The 22892-nt window shown below is 61.4% G+C and overlaps 3 protein-coding genes across 5 annotated transcripts in view; all 3 read left to right on the forward strand.

Moving 5' to 3' along the window:
- The window catches only part of MYO1F (myosin IF), a 26794-nt gene extending 22254 nt beyond the window's left edge, over positions 1-4540 (forward strand). The window contains exons 21-28 of one of the 2 annotated variants that reach the window (XM_071578160.1): positions 472-641; positions 775-920; positions 1234-1380; positions 1460-1608; positions 1837-1920; positions 2321-2579; positions 4207-4373; positions 4452-4540. In XM_071578160.1, the coding sequence (XP_071434261.1) occupies positions 472-641; positions 775-920; positions 1234-1380; positions 1460-1608; positions 1837-1920; positions 2321-2579; positions 4207-4373; positions 4452-4528 (1199 nt within the window). In that variant the 3' untranslated portion in view covers positions 4529-4540. The remainder of the gene's footprint in view (positions 1-471; positions 642-774; positions 921-1233; positions 1381-1459; positions 1609-1836; positions 1921-2320; positions 2580-4206; positions 4374-4451) is intronic. The other variant, XM_071578161.1, reaches the window with a different exon arrangement.
- Positions 4541-5245: 705 nt separating this feature from the next.
- LOC139683231 (uncharacterized) lies at positions 5246-6343 on the forward strand. Its single transcript, XM_071578162.1, has 2 exons — positions 5246-6098; positions 6210-6343. The coding sequence occupies exons 1-2, from the start codon at positions 5246-5248 to the stop codon at positions 6341-6343; spliced, it is 987 nt and encodes a 328-aa protein (XP_071434263.1).
- A 1947-nt stretch (positions 6344-8290) lies between these two features.
- ZNF414 (zinc finger protein 414) lies at positions 8291-21710 on the forward strand. 2 transcript variants are annotated; one of them, XM_071578056.1, is made up of 9 exons: positions 8291-8401; positions 16205-16335; positions 17987-18082; positions 18162-18269; positions 18458-18563; positions 18737-19263; positions 19601-19651; positions 20421-20576; positions 21283-21710. In XM_071578056.1, the coding sequence occupies exons 2-9, from the start codon at positions 16266-16268 to the stop codon at positions 21357-21359; spliced, it is 1191 nt and encodes a 396-aa protein (XP_071434157.1). In that variant the 5' UTR covers positions 8291-8401; positions 16205-16265; the 3' UTR covers positions 21360-21710. The 2 variants fall into 2 exon arrangements, with proteins under 2 accessions (XP_071434157.1, XP_071434158.1); XM_071578057.1 differs by lacking the exon at positions 19601-19651.
- Positions 21711-22892: the final 1182 nt, after the last annotated feature.

Here is a 22892-nt window from a genome sequence, read left to right on the forward strand (position 1 = left end):
ACACTCAAGAGTTTTTCCCACATGTTGAAGGAGGTCACAGGTTTCTTGCACCTCTTTCCAGCACTGGGAGGGGCTGTAGGACAGAAACACCTCCTTGTGCTGCCTTGCTCTGCACTGGGGTGGAGAGGAGTAGCTGGTGGCCAGCATTGGCAGAGGGATGGGAAAGGCACTGGCCCTGCCTGACCCCACCTCAGGGGTTTTCCCACCCTCCCAAGTGTGAAAAATCAAGGAGGAAAACCCAGAAAGCAGCTGTGTCCATCCCTCCTTCCCATAGCACGAGATTTTTTGAAGGCAATTCATGGGTTTCAAAGCCAGCCAAGCTCAAGCAGCTGGGATTCCTCCCATGGCATAAAACCAGCCCCACATCCTGCTGCCATGGTCCATGACCCAGGTCCCACAGCTGGTTTGGGAGGGCTCTGAGCTGCCAGCACAGAGCCCTGTGAGACTGGCATTATGTTGGGCCCCTCACAGCTGCCAGCATCCTCTACAACTTCAAAGAGCGGAGGAGGAACAGCATCAACAGGAATTTCGTGGGCGATTACCTGGGCATGGAGGAGCGGCCGGAGCTGCGCCAGTTCCTGGCCAAGAGGGAGCGCATCGACTTCGCCGACTCCGTCACCAAATACGACCGGAGGTTCAAGGTACGTGGACCCACCTGGGCCTTGGCACTGGCCAAGCTGTGGCTCATGGTGGCTCTCCTTGGGTGGGATGTGTGTGGGGGGCAGGTGCCTCACAGCAAACACCCCTCACCCCCCTTCTCCTGCGCTTGCCCAGCCCATCAAGCGGGACTTCATCCTCACCCCCAAGTACTTCTACATGATCGGGCGGGAGAAGGTGAAGAAGGGTCCTGAGAAGGGGCAGATCAAGGAGGTGCTCAAGAAGAAGGTGGAGCTCCAGGCGGTGAGCGGAGTCTCACTGAGGTGTGTCCCTTAGCTCCGGCTCCACAGGGGGGGCCCGTGCTGTTGTGTTTCACCCATCACCTCCACCAACCTCTCCATGCCCTGCTGCCCCCCAGCCCCTTGTCCATGTAGGGACCAGATCATTAAGCCCTGGGGAGGAGGCTCCACACAGGGTGTGCAGATGGAGCTTTGGAGGTTGGGGTTTTCCACCCAAATCCCCCTCTAAATTTCCTCGGGTTGGACCCAAGCCAAGCTGGGCCCCAACTCCCTCCCAGCACCAGCTGGCACCAGCCTTGCCCTCCACTGACACCCCCAGTGGGGGTTACTCCCCCAGCACCAGGCAGGATGACTTCTTCATCCTCCATGAGAAGGATGCCGACAACTTCTTGGAGTCCATCTTCAAGACAGAGCTGATCAGCCTGTTGTGCAAACGCTTCGAGGAGCTCACCCGCTCCAAGCTGCCCCTCTCCTTCAAGGACACGTAAGGATGGAGGCTGGGAGAGGTGACAAAGCAGGACAGGGCCCTGTCACCATGGGCTAATGGCCTCTCTCTCCCCCAGACTACAGTTTCGGGTGAAGAAGGAGGGCTGGGGCGGTGGTGGCACCCGTAACGTCACCTTCTCCAGAGGACAGGGTGACGTGGCCGCCCTCAAAGCTGGAGGCAAAACCCTTATGGTCAGCATTGGGGATGGGCTCCCCAGGAATGCCAGTGAGTGCCAGGGCACCAGGGAATGGCAGGGTGGGGGTACAGGAGCGCTGGGACTGCCTGGGAATATTGGTGTGAGCCAGTGCCTGCCCTGACCCTGCTGGGGGTGCATCTCACCCAGGGGGACTCACTTCTGCTTGGGTGATGGGGCAGCACAGGGAGCTTTGGGGAACTGGGAGGAAGCCCCCCCAGCTGGCTCTGTCACCTAACGGGGGGCTTGTGTCCCCCCAGAGCCCACAAGGAAAGGGGCAACACAGAGCAGAGGGGGCAGCAGGTGCCCAGCGCCCTCCCGCACCGCCCCATCAACACCCAGAGGTGAGGAGGGGGTACCAGGGAAGGGGGTACCAGGGAGGGGGGTACCAGGGAGGGGGGTACCAAGGAGGGGAGTACCAGGGAGGGGGGTACCAGGGAGGGGGGGTACCAGGGAGGGGGGAACCAGGGAGGGGGGGTACCAGGGAAGGGGGTACCAGGGATGGGTGTACCAGGGAGGGGGGGTACCAGGGATGAGGGTACCAGGGAGGGGGGTACCAGGGAGGGGGGAACCAGGGAGTGGGGTACCAAGGAGGGGAGTACCAAGGAGGGGAGTACCAGAGAGGGGAGTACCAGGGAGGAGGGAACCAGAGGGGGGGGGGGGTACCAGGAATGGGGGTACCAGGGAGGGGAGTGCCAGGGATGGGGGACCCCAACCTGGATCCAGCCAGCACTGTGCTCCCAGGGGTGCAGGCTGAGCGTGGCCCCCTGTCATGCCCCATCCTGGCACGGGGTGTTCCAGGTGCCTGCAGGAACGGGGCAGCCCAGTTCCCCCAGGGTGGTGGCCATGCCCAGCGGGACACCTACAAGATGCCCCAGAAGCAGACGAGGGGCCCCCCGGCCAAGGCACTTCCCCCCCAGAACTTCGGCCACCAGCCCAGGACACGGCCCCCATCAGAGCACAACATGGACTTCCTCAACGTGCCTGACCAAGGGGTGGCTGGGTAGGTCCTGTCCTGTGTCCCACTCCTTGACTTATCCTCCCCTCCCACTGCCACCAGCACCAGGAGATGACTTTCCCCTTTGGGCATGGGACCAGATTGGGGCAGTCTGGCCTTGCTGGCAGGGCACATCTGCCAGGCTCTTGGGCACCCCAGTTTTACCAGGACCTTCTACAGACTGTTGGTGGGGGATGGCAGGATGGGAAAGGAGGGTGCAGAGAATCCCGGCCCAGTTCTCCCAGTCCATGCACTGGGAGGACCCACCTGCAGCCACGGAGCATCCTGGGGGTGTGGGGCAGCCAGATGGGATGGAAGGTGTAGCATGTCCTGGCCCAGTTCTCCCAGTCCATGCACTGGGAGGACCCACCTGCAGCCACGGAGCATCCTGGGGGTGTGGGGCAGCCAGATGGGATGGAAGGTGTAGCATGTCCTGGCCCAGTTCTCCCAGTCCATGCACTGGGAGGACCCACCTGCAGCCACGGAGCATCCTGGGGGTGTGGGGCAGCCAGATGGGATGGAAGGTGTAGCATGTCCTGGCCCAGTTCTCCCAGTCCATGCACTGGGAGGACCCACCTGTGCTGCAGACACAGAATATCTTGTTAGAGGGAGATGGTAGAATGGGAAAAGAGAGTGCAGAGAATCCCAGCCCAGTTCTTCCAGTCCCTGCAGTGGGAAAATCCACCTGCAGGCACAGGGCATCCTATTAGTAGGGGACAGGAGGATGGGAAAGGTAAGTGCAGAGAATCCCAGCCCAGTTCTCCCAGTCCCTGCACTGGGAGGACCCATCTGCAGACACGGAGCATCCCATGGGTAAGGAGCAGCAGAATGGGACAGAGGGTATAGCATGTCCTGGCCCAGTTCTCCCAGTCCATGCACTGGGAAGACCCACCTGCAGGTACAGGGCATCCTATCAGTAGGGGACAGCAGGATACGAAAGGTGGGTGCAGGGCCTTCCAGCCCAGTTCTCCCAGTCCCTGCACTGGGAGGACCCACCTACAGGCATGGAGCATTCTGAGGGTGTGGGGCAGCAGGATGGGACAGAGGGTATGGCATGTCCTGGCCCAGTTCTCCCAGTCCCTGCACTGGGAGGACCCACCTACAGGCATGGAACATTCTGAGGGTGTGGGGCAGCAGGATGGGACAGAGGGTATGGCATGTCCTGGCCCAGTTCTCCCAGTCCCTGCACTGGGAGGACCCACCTACAGGCATGGAGCATTCTGAGGGTGTGGGGCAGCAGGATGGGACAGAGGGTATGGCATGTCCTGGCCCAGTTCTCCCAGTCCCTGCACTGGGAGGACCCACCTACAGGCATGGAACATTCTGAGGGTGTGGGGCAGCAGGATGGGACAGAGGGTATGGCATGTCCTGGCCCAGTTCTCCCAGTCCCTGCACTGGGAGGACCCACCTACAGGCATGGAACATTCTGAGGGTGTGGGGCAGCAGGATGGGACAGAGGGTATGGCATGGCCTGGCCCAGTTCTCCCAGTCCCTGCACTGGGAGGACCCACCTGCGCTGCAGACAGGGAGCATCCCGCAGGTGTGGGGTGGCAGGAGGAGGAGGAGGAGGAGGAGCAGCACCCCCCACCCTCCTGCCCTCCCAGTGTGGATGCCAAGTGTGTGCCCCCCTCAGGCTGCAGCGCCGGCGCAGTGTGGGCCAGCGCCCACCCCCTGCCAGGCGGCCCAAGGCACAGCCCAAGGCGCCCGTGTCGCGGTGCCAGGCGCTCTACCAGTACATCGGGCAGGACGTGGATGAACTCAGCTTCAACGTGGGGGACATCATCGACATCCTGCTAGAAGGTGCCAGCCTCCCACCCTGCTCCCCTTCTGTCCCCGCTGTGGCAGCACCACACCTGACCTTGCTCCTTTTTTTCCCAGATATCTCGGGCTGGTGGAAGGGTCGGCTGCACGGCAAGGAAGGGCTTTTCCCTGGGAATTACGTGCAGAAGATCTGAGCTGGGCACAGCAACCACGTGGCTGGAGGCGAGGAGGGGGTCACCATCCTCCCTGCCCACCCCTGTGAGGCTGTGCCAAAGGGGCTGGCGGTGGCTCTGTGGTAGTTCTTCACCAGAGTTTTTTATGGAACAAGCACTTCCCACTCCCCGGACCGTGCCAGTGCCACCCACTGAATGCCACAGTTGGTGGCATCCCCACAGCAAGGACAGGCTGTTTGCTGCTCGTTCCTACCCTGGGACTGAAACTGTTTATACTGGGGTATAAACAGGGTTGTTGTTGTTAATAATGGTGGCAAATAGTCAGACTCAGCAAATGGGACTCAAAAATCGAGTCTGGGGGTTGTTTCACCCAGCACGTGGCTCCAGCTGGAGCTGGGACGTGGGCACATCGGAGGCAGCCCCGTTTTGCCCACGCTGAACCCTCCAGAAGAGGCTGAGTCCAAGCACCAACTTCCCCTGGAATCCGGCTCAGGCATCTCCACATCCCGGCGTGACTCCGGAACAGTCGGCACAGCCCGTGGGAGTCACCGGGACAGCTGGAAGGCGAAGCAGGACAGGGACACCATCACCAACCCCTGATTTCTCACAGGAAAACTCCAAGGGTCTCTTAGGCAAAGCCCACGGAGCTGTCACAGCTTTTTCTGATGGTGGACAGAGCGGGCCCCCAGTTTGCAGGGCTGGGAGGGGGTGGGTCTTATCCAAGGGGGAACAGGGTCGATGCATGGGGTGGAAACTGCCACGCTTGGGATTCTGGGACATCCTCCATCCCAAACCCACAGGACAGGATTCAGGGACATTCTCCATCCCAAACCCCAGGACAGGATTCTGGGACATTCTCCATCCCAAACCTCAGGACAGGATTCTGGGACACTCTCCATCCCAAACCCCAAGATAAGATTCAGGGACACTCAGCACACCCCAAACCCCAGGACAGGATTCTGGGACACTCCATCCCAAACCTCAGGACAGGATTCTGGGACACTCTTCATCCCAAACCCCAAGATAAGATTCAGGGACACTCAGCACACCCCAAACCCCAGGACAGGATTCAGGGACATTCTCCATCGCAAACCTCAGGACAGGATTCAGGGACACTCTGCACAGCCCAAACCCCAGGACAGGATTCAGGGACATTATCCATCCCAAACTTTCAGGACAGGATTCAGGGGCACTCTGCACACCCCAAACCCCAGGACAGGATTCTGGGACACTCTCCATCCCAAACCTCAGGACAGGATTCAGGGACACTCTGCACACCCCAAACCCCAGGACAGGATTCCGGGACATTCTCCATCACAAACCTCAGGACAGGATTCAGGGACACTCTGCACACCCCAAACCCCAGGACAGGATTCAGGGACATTCTCTATCCCAAACCTCAGGACAGGATTCTGGGACATTCTCCATCCCAAACTTTCAGGACAGGATTCAGGGGCACTCTGCACAGCCCAAACCCCCAGGACAGGATTCAGGGACATTATCCATCCCAAACCTCAGGACAGGATTCAGGGACACTCTGCACAGCCCAAACCCCAGGACAGGATTCAGGGACATTCTCCATCCCAAACTTTCAGGACAGGATTCAGGGACACTCTCCATCCCAAACCTCAGGACAGGATTCAGGGACACTCTCCATCCCAAACCTCAGGACAGGATTCTGGGACACTCTCCATCCCAAACCTCAGGACAGGATTCAGGGACACTCAGCACAGTGGACAGGGGGTAGCTGGGGCTGGGAGGTGTTGGGTGGGGGCTGATTCCAGCCCGGGACTGTTCCAGGAGGTTTCCAACAGGGACAGAGATGGACGGGTCTGACATGTCAGACTCGTGTCTGCCTTCTCCTCCTGCTCCCCCCGCTGGAGGAAGTGACGACACCCTCATCCCACATGGCCCTGCCTCAGCCTCACAGCCCAGCCCTCCTCTTCCTCCCTCCTGCTTCCCACCCCCCATAACACAGCCCCCAGCCCCAAAGACGGGGTTCAGGGGACCCCCAGAGGGCAGGAGCCCACCGACCCCACACTGGACATGGTAGTTGCCCCCCTCAGCCTCCTCCCCAGTATGGGGTTTTACAGCCCCTGTGGTCCTTGGGGTAATTTTCCTGTAAATCACAGGTTTTTAGGAGTCCTTGCACTGCAAAGCTGGGAGGGGGGGGGGGGGGGGAGAGGGGGGAGGGGCGGAGCAGGCAGAGCCTTTGTTTTTATTTTAATGAAAAATAATGGCTTTGGAAACTCCTTCCTGCAGATTCCAGCCCTTCTTTGGGGCTGGAGGTGGGGAATTGGGGGGCAGCACCCCAGCAGTGGGTGCTGGCAGGTGGGATGTTCCCACTCAGCCCTGCAGGCAGGTGGGAATTGGGCCAGCTCAGGCATTCCCTGGGATGTTCCAGAGGTCTCCAGGTGCTCTGTGAGCCTTAGAGGGGCTCCAGGGGCTCTGGGGTCTCTCAGAAGCTTTGGAGTCTCTCAGGGGTTCCAGTTGTTCTGAGGGTCCTGGAGGCCCCAAGGGGCTTGGGCTACTCTTTGGGGCCACCCATGAACTCACAAGGTGTTCCCAGGAGTCCAGGGTGTTCCAAGGGACTTGGGGAGCTCAGATGGTGCTCTAAGGGTGATCAGAGTCCCCCGAGGGGTTTGGGGGGCTCCAAAAGGCTTGGGCAACCCTGGAATGTTTTAAGGAGTCCTGTGTTTCCCAAGGGGCTCAGGGTGCTCTGAAGACCCTGAGATTCCCTGAAGGTCCTCAGGATGTTCTGATAGCACAGGATGATCTGACACCCCCAGGGTGCTCCAAAGCCCTGGGATGCACAAAGGCCCCAGGATGCTCCAAAGCCTGTGGAGATAATGCTCCAAAGCCCCTGCAATGCTCCAAAGGGCCTGAGCTGCCCTAAAGCTCCAGCATGCTCAGAGGTCACTGGAATGCTCCAAAGGCCCTGGGGTGCTCCAAGTCCCCAGGATGCTCCAAGTCCCCCGTATGATCCGAGTCCCCGGGATGCTCCAAAGTCCCCGGGATGCTCCAAGTCCCCCGGAATGCTCCAAAGTCTGGGATGCTCTGAAGCCCTGAGATGCTCTGAAGTCCCCGGGATGCTCTGATGTCCCCAGGATGCTCCAAAGCCCCCAGGATGCTCCAAAGCCCCCAGGACGCTCCGAGTCCCCCAGGATGCTCCAAAGTCTGGGATGCTCTGAAGCCCCTGGGATGCTCCGAGTCCCCAGGATGCTTCAAAGCCCCCGGGATGCTCCGAAGTCCCCGGGATGCTCTGAAGCACCCGGGATGCTCCGAAGTCCCCGGGATGCTCCAAAGCTGCTAGGATCCTCCGAGTCCCCGGGATGCTCCGAAGCCCCCAGGACGCTCTGAAGCCACTGGGATGCTCCAAAGCCCCCGGGATGCTCCGAAGCCCCCGGGATGCTCTGAGTCCCGGGATGCTCCGAGTCCACGGGACGTACTGAAGCCTCCGGGACGCTCTGAAGCCCCCGGGATGCTCTGAGTACCGGGATGCTCCGAGTCCACGGGACGTACTGAAGCCTCCGGGACGCTCTGAAGCCCCTGGGATGCTCCGAGTCCCCGGGACGCCCTGAAGCCCCGGGATGCTCCGAGTCCCCGGGATGCTCCGAGTCCCCGGGATTCTCCAGCCTCCCGCAGGCGCTGGGATGCAGCGTTGGGTGGAATCTACCGGGAAAAGCAGCCGCGGGGAGGGGCACCGGGGCGGGGCCGGGCCGGGTTCCCCCCGCGGCCCCCGCCCTCCCTTCCGCACGTTCCTTCCTCCCACCCCCCGTCCTCCTCCTCCTCCTCCTCCCCCGGCTCTCGCGACAGCTCCGCGCAGAAAATGGCCCCGCGGCCGCCCCGCCGCTGATGCGCGACCCGGGCGGCGCCGGCCCCGCCGCAGCCCCGGTACGGCCGGGAGGGACCGGGGGGAGCACCGGGGGTGCTGGGGCTGGCGGGGGAACGAGGGGTGGGGCGGCGACACCGGGAAAGGGAGCGCCGACATTGCGGGTTCACCGGTATCGGGGGTGCCCCGGCACCGGGGGGACCGACAGCGGGGACCGGCACTGAGAGAGGGGCCCGGGACGGGGGATGGACCGGGACGGGAGATGAACCGGTATCGGGGCATGGACCGGTACGGAGGAGTGGACCAGGACGGGGGATGGACCGGTATCGGGAGTGTACCGACAGTGGGGCTGTACCGGTATCGGGGGGTGTACCGGTACGGGGGCTCTACCGGTATCGGGGGCTGTTATCGCTATCGGGGGATGTACCGGTATCGGGGGCTGTTATCGCTATCGGGGGATGTACCGGTATCGGGGGCGGTATCGCTATCGGGGGATGTACCGGTATCGGGGGCTGTTATCGCTATCGGGGGATGTACCGGTATCGGGGGCGGTATCGCTATCGGGGGATGTACCGGTATCGGGGGTGTGCCAGTGCTGGGGGGTGCAGTGGCACCGAGGGGGTACCGGTGTCAGCGGATGTACCGGCACCGGGGGGTGTGCCAACATCGGGGCTGTATCGCTGTCGGGGGATGTACCAGTATCGGGGGTGTACCAGTGTCAGCGGATGTACCGGCACCGGGAAGGCAGCACCAGGTACTGGTGTTGGGGGCTAAACTGGCACCCGAGGTACTGGCACTGAGGGAGGGGATGTAGCAGCACCCGTGATGGACTGGCACTGAGGGGGCATACAGGTACTGGGGGCTGTACTGGCACTGGGGCTGTACCAGCATCAGAGCTATACTGGCACTGGGGCTGTACTGGCACCGGGAATGTACCGACATCAGGGGTACCAGCATGTGGCATGGACTGGCACCAAGGACAATGGCAGTGCTGGAGTGGGGACTGGGGGACTGGGACTTGCAGGGAGCTGGGACCTGTCCCAGGGGGCACTGGCAATGGGGCTGCTGCCCGTGGGGACTCCAGATAAGGGGACCACTGCCCATGGGGTAAATAACCATGGGGGTGCCCCCTGTGGCTCTGTAGCCATGGGCGTGTGGCTGCCCATGGGGGTACAGGAACCACTGCCCATGGGGGTACAGGAACCACTGCCCATGGGGGCTACAGGAACCAGAGCCATGGGGGGTTACAGGAACCAGAGCCATGGGGGTACAGGGACCAGAGCCATGGGGGGCTACAGGAACCAGAGCCATGGGGGGCTACAGGAACCACTGCCCATGGGGGTACAGGAACCAGAGCCATGGGGGGTTACAGGAACCAGAGCCATGGGGGGCTACAGGAACCAGAGCCATGGGGGTACAGGGACCACTGCCCATGGGGGGCTACAGGAACCAGAGCCATGGGGGGTTACAGGAACCACTGCCCATGGGGGTACAGGAACCACTGCCCATGGGGGTACAGGAACCACAGCCCATGGGGGCCTACAGGAACCACTGCCCATGGGAGTACAGGAACCACTGCCCATGGGGGGCTGCAGGAACCACTGCCCATGGGAGTACAGGAACCACTGCCCATGGGGGGCTGCAGGAACCACTGCCCATGGGGGGTACAGGAACCACTGCCCATGGGGTACAGGAACCACTGCCCATGGGGGGCTACAGGAACCACTGCCCATAGGGGTACAGGAACCAGAGCCATGGGGGTACAGGAACCAGAGCCATGGGGGGCTACAGGAACCACTGCCCATGGGGGTACAGGAACCACTGCCCATGGGGGGGTACAGGAACCAGAGCCACGGGGGTACAGGAACCACTGCCCATGGGGGTACAGGAACCACTGCCCATGGGGGTACAGGAACCAGAGCCATGGGGGGGCTACAGGAACCACTGCCCATGGGGGTACAGGAACCACTGCCCATGGGGGGTACAGGAACCACTGCCCATGGGGGTACAGGAACCAGAGCCATGGGGGGCTGCAGGAACCACTGCCCATGGGGGGCTACAGGAACCAGAGCCATGGGGGGCTACCAGTGGGGGCTGGAACCCCACCTGGCCATGGAAGCCACTAGTCCTGGGTCTATGCAGGCCTGTGTGGTCTGTGGGAGCACCAGACCCCCCCAGGTATCCCGGGATGCACCTGCTGGGATCTTCCCATGGTCCCTCCAGTTTCCCATGCCCTGTTGCTGTCAGAGCCAGGGGATGCAGCTGCTGGAGCAAGGGAGCTCCTGGCCTTGGAACTTGGCTGGGGCCAGGGAACAGCTCAGGAACAGCTTTACCCAGGCTCAGGCATGAAGTTCCAATCTCCTCAGATGGCTCCTGAATGGAGAGGGTTTTTAACTCCAGTTGTAATGCTGATGTGGCCGAGGGCTCAGCCAGCTACGGGCAGGGGGGTAAAGGTGGGCACCAGGATGGTGCAGGGCTGTGGCAGCCAGTCTTCTCCATTCACACACCATGCAGGTTGCCAATAGCTTGAGGCAAGCTGGGGGGATGGCAGGGACCCCCAGGCTGCCCAGGGTAGTTCTGCAGAAGGAAGGGCCTCAGCTGAGCTGCCCCCACATCCACCATGGGGACGTGGCACCGAGGCCGTGCATGAGGCTCAGCGCTCACCCCTGTGGATGCCCACACTGTCAGAGGGTTCAGGGTGGGCTCCACAGGCTCTCCAGGCAGATTCTCCAAGTTGGAAAGCAGGGAACCCACCCTGGGAGGAGTAAAACCCCGAGGCAGAGGCTTTGCTCCAGCCCACACTGGAATTAGGGCACCCACATCGTGTTGGGCATCAAAACGCCGCAAAAACACCCAGAGTTTCTTCCCCCCCCAAGCCCCCCAACTCTCTGAGGGCTCCCTGTGATATCTGAGGGCCCCAGGAGAATCCATATGTGTATTTTAGTGCAGGACATGGGGCTGGAGCCGGGGCTGGGGGCTGGCAGGAGCCGTCGCCGCTGGCACAGCCGGTGCTTCCTCCCCGCTCGCTGCGCGATCACATGAGCCCCTTGTTGCAGCCTTTGTCTCGTCTCCTCCACTGAGGAGCTGCTTGGGGAAACCTCTGGCCTCATCCTCTGGCCTCAGAGCACACAGAGATGCTCAAATTGGATTATTTGTCCCGTTTATCCTCCCCTGGGTGGGTTTATGAAGGTCTTGGGGATATGGATAAACCCCCCCGGGTCGTTGGAGGGAGATGAGCTGTATTAATTATTCACTGAATCAGCAACAGAGCCTGCAAAGCTTCCTGCTCACCCTCCTGGCTGGCAGCCCCCTGAAAGGGGGGTCCTGGGCACTGCAGGGGTTGCACTGAGGGAGTTTGGTGTCAGCAGGTTTGGGGGGAAATGATCCTGTGGCAGGAGAAGCCTGGGAATAGTGACAGGTGGCTCTGGGCTTTGGGTTTGCAGGGCAGGTTTGCACTGGCTGGGGGGGTCATGTCTGTGAAGGAGTCCTGGCTGGGGGGGATGCACATTTCTAAGGGGGTCCTGTCTCTGGGGCAATCATGTCTCTGGGGGGTTTGTGTCACTGGGGGGGTCACATCTCTGGGGGAGTCACTTCTCCAGGGGTGTAACATGTCCAGGGGAGTCACATTTCCAGGCTGAGTCACATCTCTGGGAGAGTCACATCTCTGGGGAGGTCACGTTTCTGGGAGGGTCACGTTTCTGGAGGAGTCACATCTCTAGGGGAGTCACATTTCTAGAGGAGTCACATCTCTGGGGGAGTCACATCTTTGGAGGAGTCACATCTCCAGGGGTGTCACATCTCTGGGGGAGTCACATCTCTGTGGGAGTCACATCTCCAGGGGTGTCACATCTCCGGGGGAGTCACATCTCTGGGGGAGTCACATCTTTGGAGGAATCACATCTTTGGAGGAGTCACATCTCCAGGGGTGTCACATCTCTGGGGGAGTCACATCTCTGGGGGAGTCACATCTCTGGAGGAATCACATCCCTGGAGGAATCACATCTCTGGAGGAGTCACATCTCTGGGGGAGTCACACCTCTAGGGGTGTAACATCTTTGGAGGAGTCACATCTCTGTGGGAGTCACATCTCCAGGGGTGTAACATCTCTGGGGGAGTCACATTTAGAGATTTTTCTGAAGGAGTCACATCTCTGGTGGCCAGAGGTCACTGGGTACAGGGACAGTGGCAGGTCAGTGGCACCTGGGCCAGAGTGTCACTCTTAGAGTTGCAGAACAGAAGGTCGTGGAGGATGGGAAGTGTTGGCCACTGTCCCATGGGAGGTGACAAATGACAGCAAGATGATACAGGTGCCACCTGCTCCCCAAAACACAGTCCCTGGGCTGAGCACAGCACGATGCCACAGTGCCACCCTCGTGTCCTCTGTGTCCTCATGGGATCTGCCCATAGCATCTGCTCAGGAGGCATTTTCCCAGCTTTTCCAGAGGAAAAACCAGCTTAAAACACGTCACTGGGGTATTGTCTGCAACTGGGAAATGGAGAGCAGCATCAAAGAGGGAGAGGAGGGAGGTTCCAGCATCCAAAGGCACTGCTGGGGTTGACCCTGGAGCACCAGGAGTTGACAGCCCTGCTGTGATGCTGCCAAATTAAAATTTCCTGGTTTCTTGGAAAAACTTCCTTGTGCTCCAAGTGAGCTCCTGGTGCCATGGGCATCCTGCTCCTTTAAATGGCTCATCTGGAGGCCATCGGTGGCCAGGGGTGGAGGCTGTCAGAGGGCCCAGGCAGTGGCAGCCAGGATGGATCCAGAGCTGGTGTTTCCAGTAGGGAAGCAGGAACCTGGTTCTCTCACCTCAAGAACTTGCAGTGCCAGGAAATGCTCCGACACTTCAGGGACAGGCACCAAAATGTGGTGACACCTCAGGGACGTTGGGCAGGCTGAACAGCCCTGCCTCCACCCTTTGAAGGATTTCTCCCCTCAAAAGAGGATTCCCAAGATCTTTTTTCCCACCAAAACCTGCATTTCACCCCATAAAACAAAGCTCTGTCAAAGCTGCTGTGAAGTTCCTGCTCAGAGTTTACCCCCAGCCCACATTGGATGGAGATGAAGGATGAAGATGGAGATGAAGGATGAAGATGGAGATGAAGGGTGAAGATGGAGATGAAGAATGGAGTTAGAGATGAAGGATGGAGTTTGAGATGAAGGGTGAAGATGAAGGATGGAGAGGAAGATGAAGGATGGAGATGAAGGATGGAGAAAAAGCATCCCCTCCATCCAGGGCTGAATTCCCCCTCCTGTCATACAATCACATGATCAGCCCCAGTCTTGTCCCACATTCCCTGCTCCATGGCCAACCCCCCTCCAGCTGATCCTGGTGCCCATTCCATCCCAAAGCCACCAAGCTGAGGAAACAACAACAAAAGCACCACAACCCCAGACAAAGCCTCGAGCCCGGGGGCAGCCACAGGAATAATCCCATATGGATTTTCTCCCCCCTCTCTGATTTATTGCCTGCTGGGCTGTGATCCCAGTGAGTGCTGCAGGAACAGCTGCTGAGCCCAGGCTGGCCAGGCTGGGCCCTGCTGGGGGAGACATGGCTCTGTAGCCATGGGTGTGTGACTACCCATGGGGCTACAGGAACCACTGTCCATGGGGGTACAGGAATCACTGCCCATGGGGGCTACAGGAACCAGAGCCATGGGGGTACAGGAACCACTGCCCATGGGGGTACAGGAACCACTGCCCATGGGGGGCTACAGGAACCACTGCCCATGGGGGTACAGGAACCAGAGCCATGGGGGTACAGGAACCACTGCCCATGGGGGTACAGGAACTACTGCCCATGGGGGCTACAGGAACCACTGCCCATGGGGGTACAGGAACCAGAGCCATGGGGGTACAGGAACCACTGCCCATGGGGGTACAGGAACTACTGCCCATGGGGGCTACAGGAACCAGAGCCATGGGGGGCTACAGGAACCAGAGCCATTGGGGTACAGGAACCACTGCCCATGGGGGTACAGGAACCAGAGCCATGGGGGTACAGGAACCAGAGCCATGGGGGTACAGGAACCACTGCCCATGGGGGTACAGGAACTACTGCCCATGGGGGCTACAGGAACCAGAGCCATGGGGGTACAGGAACCACTGCCCATGGGGGGCTACAGGAACCAGAGCCATGGGGGGCTACAGGAACCAGAGCCATTGGGGTACAGGAACCACTGCCCATGGGGGTACAGGAACCAGAGCCATGGGGGTACAGGAACCACTGTCCATGGGGGTACAGGAACCACTGCCCATGGGGCTACAGGAACCAGAGCCATGGGGGTACAGGAACCACTGCCCATGGGGGTACAGGAACCACTGCCCATGGGGGGCTACAGAAACCACTGCCCATGGGGGTACAGGAACCACTGCCCATGGGGGCCTACAGAAACCACTGCCCATGGGGGCTACAGGAACCAGAGCCATGGGGGTACAGGAACCACTGCCCATGGGGGGCTACAGGAACCACTGCCCATGGGGGGTACAGGAACCACTGCCCATGGGGGGTACAGGAACCACTGCCCATGGGGGGTACAGGAACCACTGCCCATGGGGGGCTACAGGAACCACTGCCCATGGGGGGCTACAGGAACCACAAAAACTACAGAGCCAAAAGCTGGGAAAACACTGGGAAGGTCTGGCAAGGCCAGGAGGGATGGAGGGAATGGAGGGAATGGGAAGCACCATCCAGCAGGGCTGATCCTGAGGGAGATGTTTGCTTTGGGAGTCATTGAGCTCTGGGGGAAACACTGACCTTCTAAACAGTGGCCAATGTGCTTGTGGCACCTGCTCCACAGCCCCAGCACTGATATTATTATTATTATTATTATTATTATTATTATTATTATTATTATTATTATTATTATTATTATTATTGTTTTTATTTTTATTTTTTTATTTTATTTTATTATTAACATCATCATCATTATTATTGTCATTATTATCATTATATTATTATTATTTTATTTTTATTAATTTATTATCATTATTATCATTATCGTTATAATTACCATTATTATCGTTATTATTTATATTTAATTTTTTTATTATTGTTATTACTTTACTTTTCATCATTTTATTATTATTGTTAAGGTTGTTATTTTTATTTTTATTATAATAATTGTCATCCTCATCCCCATCAACATCATTATCATCATTTTGACCATTTTTATTATTATTTTGTCATTATTTTCATCATTGCTTATTATTAACACTACTATTATTACAATTATTACAATTATTATTTCCTTTCTCACTTCAGCATTAGATGTTATTGAGAAATCTCCCAAAGGGGGGGTTATTTTTTCAGATGATTTTCTCTGGGAGTTTGTGTTTGGCTTTTCCTTGCTGAAGCCTCGTGCCAAAGTGGTGAGGCCAAGCCAATGTAATTTTGGGGACCAGCTGCTGGTTCTGCTCCTGGTTCTGCAGTGGGACCTTCTGCTCCTCTTGGCTGGAAAACCCTTTGGAACTGTGGAGGAGCATCCAGGGAGACCTGGCTGGGAGCAGGGGGAGGCTGGAGCAGCTCCATCAGTCCCTTCAGCAGCTCTTTGGCACAGGGTCCTGTAGTTTGGGGGGAATTTTTGGCTACAGAGGAGGATCCTGGCAGTGCCTGGAGGGGGCTGTGCAGCTGAGGGCACCTTTGGGGGCTTTGTGGATCTCTCTGGGGTGGGAGCAGCTGGAAGGGACAATGATGGCTCTGGGTTCAAAGCCCCTGGGCAGAGACACTGCCAAGGCCCCTTGAAGGTGGGATCTGCTGGCTCCAGAGGCCACGGGGTGGGAGGGCCAGTCCCAAGGCCACAGGACACCATGAGGAGGAGGAGGAGGAGGAGAAGGATCTGACCTCTCACCCTTGCTCTTGGTGCAGCATCACCAGGAAGAGCCACCGTTGGCACATCCCTCACCCCGTGCCCTGCACCGGCCAGGCCATGAAGACAGAGAAGGACGAGGCTGTGCCCACCTTCTCCCTGCGGGGTAAATACGGTGGAGAGGGGGCAGGTGAGTCCCCCATGCCACGGCAGGGGGGTGGTGAAGGGAGTCGGGGCAGGAGCAGCCTTTGGTCCCGTTGTTGGGAGGTCCCTTTGGCCAAATCCCACCCCAGAGGTGGTTGGGAACAGCCTGTGGGTGTGCAGAGGTGTCATGGATGTCTTGGATACACACAAGTGTCCCTGAGAGTGCAGGGATGGGCAGGACTCATGGAGTGTCCTGAGCAGGGCTGGGAGTTGGACTCGAGGATCCCAGTGGGTCCCTTCCCACTGCCCCTATTCTGTCATTGTGTGGGTGTGCAGGGGTGGGCACAGGTGTGCAGGGGCATGCATGGGTGTGCAGGGATGGGCACAGGTGTGCAGGGGTGGGCACAGGTGTGCAGGGATGGGCACAGATGTGCAGGGGCATGCATGGGTGTGCAGGGGTGGGCACAGGTGTGCAGGGATGGGCACGTGTGTGCAGGGGCATGCATGGGTGTGCAGGGGTGGGCACAGGTGTGCAGGGGCGTGCATGGGTGTGCAGGGATGGGCACAGATGTGCAGGGATGGGCACAGATGTGCAGGGGCATGCATGGGTGTGCAGGGGTGGGCACAGGTGTGCAGGGATGGGCACGTGTGTGCAGGGGCATGCATGGGTGTGCAGGGGTGGGCACAGGTGTGCAGGGATGGGCACAGGTGTACAGGGGCATGCATGGGTGTGCAGGGTGGGCACGTGTGTGCAGGGATGGGCACGTGTGTGCAGGGATGGGCACAGATGTGCAGGTGTGGGCACAGGTGTACAGGGGCATGCATGGGTGTGCAGGGGTGGGCACAGGTGTGCAGGGATGGGCACAGGTGTACAGGGGCATGCATGGGTGTGCAGGGGTGGGCACAGGTGTGCAGGGATGGGCACAGGTGTACAGGGGCATGCATGGGTGTGCAGGGTGGGCACGTGTGTGCAGGGATGGGCACAGGTGTGCAGGGGTGGGCACAGGTGTACAGGGGTATGCATGGGTGTGCAGGGATGGGCACAGGTGTGCAGGGGTGGGCACAGATGTCCAGGGATGGGCACAGGTGTGCAGGGATGGGCTCAGGTGTGCAGGGGCGTGCACGGGTGTGCAGGGATGGGCACAGGTGTGCAGGGATGGGCACAGGTGTGCAGGGGCATGCACAGGTGTGCAGGGGTGGGCACAGGTGTGCAGGGGCATGCACAGGTGTGCAGGGGTGGGCACAGTTGTGCAGGGATGGGCACAGGTGTGCAGGGATGGGCACAGGTGTGCAGGGGTGGGCACAGGTGTGCAGGGGCATGCATGGGTGTGCAGGGGTGGGCACAGGTGTGCAGGGATGGGCACAGGTGTGCAGGGGCGTGCATGGGTGTGCAGGGATGGGCACAGGTGTGCAGGGGTGTGCACAGCTGTGCAGGAATGGGCTCAGGTGTGCAGGGATGGGCACAGGTGTGCAGGGGTGGCATCACCCACTGTGTTCCAGACACCATCAGGCTTCACCTGCACACCAGCAGCTTCTCCTAGAGCAGAGCCCTTCCCAGCTCCCACACCCTGGAGGGCTCCAGCCTCTCGAGCCAGAGCCCCTGAGACCCCCCACTGTTTTTCAGGGAGGGAGGAGGGCAGAGGGAGGTGGTTGGGCAGGGCTGAGCCTTGTCCTTGTCTCATGGGCTGTCCCCACAGGCTGCAGGGAGGTGGCTCTGCCCAGGGCCCCCATGCCAGTGGCCAGAGGGACCCCCGCCCAGGACCTGCGGCCGCTGAAGCGCAGACCTGTCCCAGGTGAGCCCCAGCCCTGCCCTGGGGAGGGGACAGCAGTGCCCAGGGCATGGACAAAGCCAACACATCTGTCTCTTTACAGGGAAGCACTACCAGTGCTCAAGCTACGGGTGCAAACTGGCCTTCCCCAGCATGCAGGAGCTGGTGGACCACCTGAAGGTCCACTACAGACCCACACAGTCCCTCGAGGGTAAGGCCAGGACACCCCATGTGCCCCTTTTTTGGCTGGGAGGGGGAAGAGCGAGGCTCAAAGCAGTGGTGCCAGTACCTCCAGGAGATGGGGAGTGGGGGGAATGTGGGAGGTGCTGGAGACCCACCAGTGGTGCTGTTCCCACTTGGGTTGTTGCTGAATATCTCTCTCCGAATTTCTTTGCTCAGGCAAAACCTTCCAGTGCCCCACATTGGGCTGCAGTGAGACCTTCCCCAGCATGCAGGACCTCATGGCCCACATGAAGGTGCACTACAAGCCAAACCGCTACTTCAAGTGAGTCCCTCTGGTCTCTGTCCCCATCCCATGTCCCACCTGGGGGCATCTGGCAGTGCCCAGACACCCCTGAGCCCGAAGCACGGTGCCCCAGACCCCCATCCCCGCAGGGTCGGGCTGGGGGTCATTTGGAGAGAGCAGCAGCACTGAGGGTGCCTTGCCAACCCCTCCAGGTGTGAGAACTGCCTGCTGCGCTTCCGGACACACCGTTCCCTCTTCAAGCACCTTCACGTCTGCTCCGACAGCGCCAGCGGCCCCGCGCCGGCCCCCCGAGCCGACAAGCCCGTCCTGCCTCCTGCTACCTCTGCCCTGGACAAGGAGCCCCCGGCTAAGCCACCCGAGGGGCTCCCCAAGCTCCCGAGGCCCCTGGAGAAGGGAGCCGTCCTGCCCGGTGCGGACTCTGGCGCGGTGCCCACCGCGCTGCCCACCAGCCTGCCCGAGCTGCCCGGCTCTCTCGAGGCGCTGCCGCTGGTGCCGCCGGCGCCGCATCCCTTCCCGCTGCTGGAGCCCGGCCTTTTCGGCCCTTCGTCCTTGACTCGGTTCTCGGGGCCACCCCCGTCCTCGGTGCCGGGGCCGTTCCTCTCCTACGTGCCCCCCTCGCCCTACGCTTTGCCCCAGCCCCCGGCGCAGCCCCGTCTGCGGCCCCTCGTGCCGGGCCACGGCCCCGCCGCGTCCAACGCCGTCTGGAAGAAAAGCCAAGGTGAGCACAGGGGGCCATTTGGGCAAAACCCTTCTTCTTCCTCTTCTTCTTCTTCTCGTTCTGCTCCCGCCGTCACCAGCAGCTCTCCCCGAGGAGCACCCGCCGCGCCCAGCCGAGGATCCGTCCCCCTCCCCAGCCCCATCCCAGCTCCGCCGCCCCCTCCATCCCGTTCAATTGGATAACGCACCGGCGACCACCGCAAAAAGCGCCTCCAAATTGTCCCGGCCCTGCTGCTCCCCCAGCGGGGGCACCAGGCCAGGCCTGCCCTCCCACGTGTCCCCCCGGCCCAGGGAGGGGAGGACCTAATGCTTGTCTTGCCCCTCGATTCCCTCCGCAGGTGTGAGTGTCAGCCCACTCCTCCCATGCTTTGGCTCAGGAGTGACTCCAGGTTAGTTTGGCACCTACTGCTTGGGGGCTGCTCTCTGTCACTGGGGGGGTTTGGGGGCGGCGCGGGGGCCACAGGGGACGGGAGAGGCCCCACGGGGGGGCACTGCCACCACGGTGCCCCCCGGAGAGGAGAGCAGAGGGGGAGGGCAGGCTCCCTCCGTCTGGGGAGCCGCACGGAGAGGCCATGCGGCCCAGGGAGGCTCGGAGACAGGGGGGTCGCTGGCTGTGCCCCCCCAAAGCCCCCCAGCCTGGTCCCGAGGGCAGAAGCAGCACGAGGAGGAGTTGCAGCAGCTGCGTGGGCTCCAGTCCCCCCAGTGCCTCCCCAGTCCTGAGGCCAAACTGGAACTGGGGGCTGCGGAGAGGAGACACACAGGGAGGTCGTGGCCGGGGGGCACAGCCTCGCTCCCTGCTCCCAGCTTTGGGGTCCCTCCCTCGGGAAGGGAACACCCTGTGCATGCGGGGCTGGGAGCCCCGGCCCGCCCGAGCCCCCCCCACGGCCCCCGGGGCCGGTCCCGGTGCTTCCCTGCCCGCCCAAGCTCCCCCAGGCCGGTCCCGGTGCTTTCCTGCCCTCCTGAGCCCCCCACGGCCCCCGGGGGCGGTCCCGGTGCTTCCCTGCTCGTACGAGCCCCCCCACGGCCTCCGGGGCTGGTCCCGGTGCTTCCCTGCCCGCCCGAGCCCCCCGGGGCCGGTCCCGGTGCTTCCCTGCCCGTCCGAACCCCCCCGGCCCCCGGGGCTGGTCCCGGTGCTTCCCTGCCCGCCCGTCCTTGCAGGGCACTCCTCCAACAACCGCATCGTGTGGGAGCACACGCGGGGCCGCTACTCCTGCACCCAGTGCCCCTTCTCCGCCGCCTCCCGCGAGGAGATGACGCTGCACATCGAGGACCACCGCAAGAACCCCCCGCCCGGGCGCCTGGACACCGACATGGGTACGGGAGGGCCCCGCGAATGGTCTCCGCCTGCCCCGCGTGGATAACGCGTATCCCTCCCGCTGTCCCGGCGCGGAGTGTCCAGCCCTGGGGTGGATCCCGGGCTGCAGCAGTGCCTGGAGGGTCCCTGTGCCTTCCCCATGCCCCCGAGCCCCTGCAATGCCCTGGCGGGGGAGGGGGTGTCCCTTTGCCCTCCCTGTGCCTCCAGCCCCTCCTGTGCCCTCTAGCCCCTGCAATGCCATGGGGGGTCCGTGTGTCCTCCCTGTGCCCCAAGTCCCTGCGATGCCATGGGGGGGTCCATGTGCCCTCCCTGTGCCCCCAGCCCCTGCAATGCCTTGGGGGGGTCCACGTGCCTTGCCTGTGCCCCCAGCCCCTCCAATGCCCTGGAGTGGTCCACGTGCTCTCCCTGTGCCACTGCAATGCCTTGGGGGGTCCATGTGCCCTTCCTGAGCCCCTCCAATGCCCTGGGGGGGGCTGTCTGTGTGTCCTTCCTGTGCCCCCCAGCCTCTGCAATGCCCTGGGATGGTCCATGTGCCCTCCCTGAGCCCCTGCAATGCCCTGGGGTGGTCCATGTGCCCTCCCTGTGCCCCCCAGCCCCTGCAATGCCCCAGTGGGGTCTGTGTGCCCTCCCTGCAGCCCCCAAGCCCCACAAGAGCCAGGGCATGGGGGGCTCTGCAGTGCTGATGCTTCTCTTCCCTCTCTCCAGATTTCGGGGTTGGCCTCGCCTCCTTCCATGCCAAGCTGACGCCGGAGATGGAGAGCTCCCTGTACTCCCAGCTCTGATGCCCGGGCTCCCACGGGACTGCTCCTGCTCCAGCTCCTCCCATCCCTCCCCCGAGCCTGGCAGGGGGCACCGCACAGCCTCTGCCACTGGGCTGGGGCAGGGACCCCTCCCTGGGTACCGGGAGCACCCCCAGCCCAGCCCGGGGTGCCAGAGGAGCGGATGTTTCCTCTGGAATTTCTCCTCTCCCTTTTATTTTTGGAAACTTAAGCACTCAGATCGCCACGTTCTCCCTCCCTGAAAGGTTTCGTTGCTTCAGCCCCGGGGCTCTGGCGGAGCCCGGGGGGTTGCTCAGGAGTTAGTGCACTTCTCTGGAATGAGACCTCGGAATAAAAAATGGGAATTGTACAGGAGTGGCGGCCGGGAGAGGCTCTGTCAGTCCCTGCGGTGGCCGGGGGTGATGGGGGAGCGGGGCTGCCCCTAAGGATGCCCCCCCAAAACTGAAGGAGGGAAGATGGGGACATACGGGGAGGTCTGTGTGTCCCTCTGCTCCCAGTTGGCTCTGCCCTGGGCAGGTTTGGGACAGGGGAAGGCGAAGGTTTAGGGAAGAGGAAGGCTTGAGGAAAGGGAAGGGGTGTTTCCTCCCCCCTCACACCTGTCAGCACATCCCAGACCACGGAGGGCTCCTGAGAAGCAGAGCTGGAACCTCTGCCAGCTGCATCCCAGCACCCAGACTGGGCACCCAGACCAGGAGGGCACCCAGACTGGGCACCCAGGCCAGGAGGGCACCCAGACTGGGCACCCAGACCAGGAGGGCACCCCAGCCCCCGGCCAGCCTTGGTGCCTGTCCCAGCCCTGCCGCAGGCAGAGGTGCCAGGAAGAGGGCAGGGAAGGGCACAGAGAGCCACTGGGGTGGAGCAGGGCCCCCGTGCCCGGCCCGGGGGGGGGGCTGCACCCGCCGTGGGAGCTGAGCAGCCACACATTCCCAGCCCGGGGCTCCCCAGGTCCTGCTTTGCCTGAGCAGCTGCCGGTCCCATCCCAGCGGGGTGAAAAGTTTGCTCCAAACTGGTTTGGGAGGAGCCTGCTGGGACACGCCGGTGCCCACATTGGCCCGGAGAGGGATGGGAGCCGTGGTAGCACTGGCACTCCCTGCCCTGCACCCCGGGCTCGGGCACTGCTGCCAGTCCCGGGAGGGGATGAAGCCCAGGGATGGAGCTCAGGGGGTCCCGATGACCCCTGGCCAGGCTGGGCATCCCTTCCTCCTGCTGTGATCCCTGCACATGGAGAGCAGCAGCCTGGAATGCCACAGCTCTCTCCTGCTGTCACCTCTGTGCTGGGCAGGTAGTCCCTGTGCCCTGTGCCCAGCCCAGTCCCTGCCTCCCCGTGCCCTGAGCAGGGGGATGGACACACTGAAGTGTCCCTGAGCTGCTGAGACCTGACAGGTCAACAGCTCATCACAGAGCCAGCTCAGGATCAGAGCCCTGGCAAGGTGAGGGACCCCCGAGTGCTCAAAGGGGGCTGGGCACTGGGGCACTGGGCACAGCTTGAACCCCCCCAGCCCCAGCAGATGAACAGGCAGCTGCCCTGGCCCCCCA

Source organism: Pithys albifrons, chromosome 27, assembly GCF_047495875.1.
Source record: "Pithys albifrons albifrons isolate INPA30051 chromosome 27, PitAlb_v1, whole genome shotgun sequence".
Taxonomy (NCBI): domain Eukaryota; kingdom Metazoa; phylum Chordata; class Aves; order Passeriformes; family Thamnophilidae; genus Pithys; species Pithys albifrons.

Excerpts from the sequence above, each read along its gene's own strand:
- LOC139683231 (XM_071578162.1), top strand. The coding sequence starts at position 5,246 with ATGCATGGGGTGGAAACTGCCACGCTTGGGATTCTGGGACATCCTCCA. Across the intron at positions 6,099-6,209 it reads ACATTCTCCATCCCAAACTT|TCAGGACAGGATTCAGGGAC; the intron begins TCAGGACAGGAT and ends CCATCCCAAACC.
- ZNF414 (XM_071578056.1), top strand. The coding sequence starts at position 16,266 with ATGAAGACAGAGAAGGACGAGGCTGTGCCCACCTTCTCCCTGCGGGGT. Across the intron at positions 16,336-17,986 it reads ATACGGTGGAGAGGGGGCAG|GCTGCAGGGAGGTGGCTCTG; the intron begins GTGAGTCCCCCA and ends CTGTCCCCACAG. Across the intron at positions 19,652-20,420 it reads TGGCTCAGGAGTGACTCCAG|GGCACTCCTCCAACAACCGC; the intron begins GTTAGTTTGGCA and ends CCGTCCTTGCAG.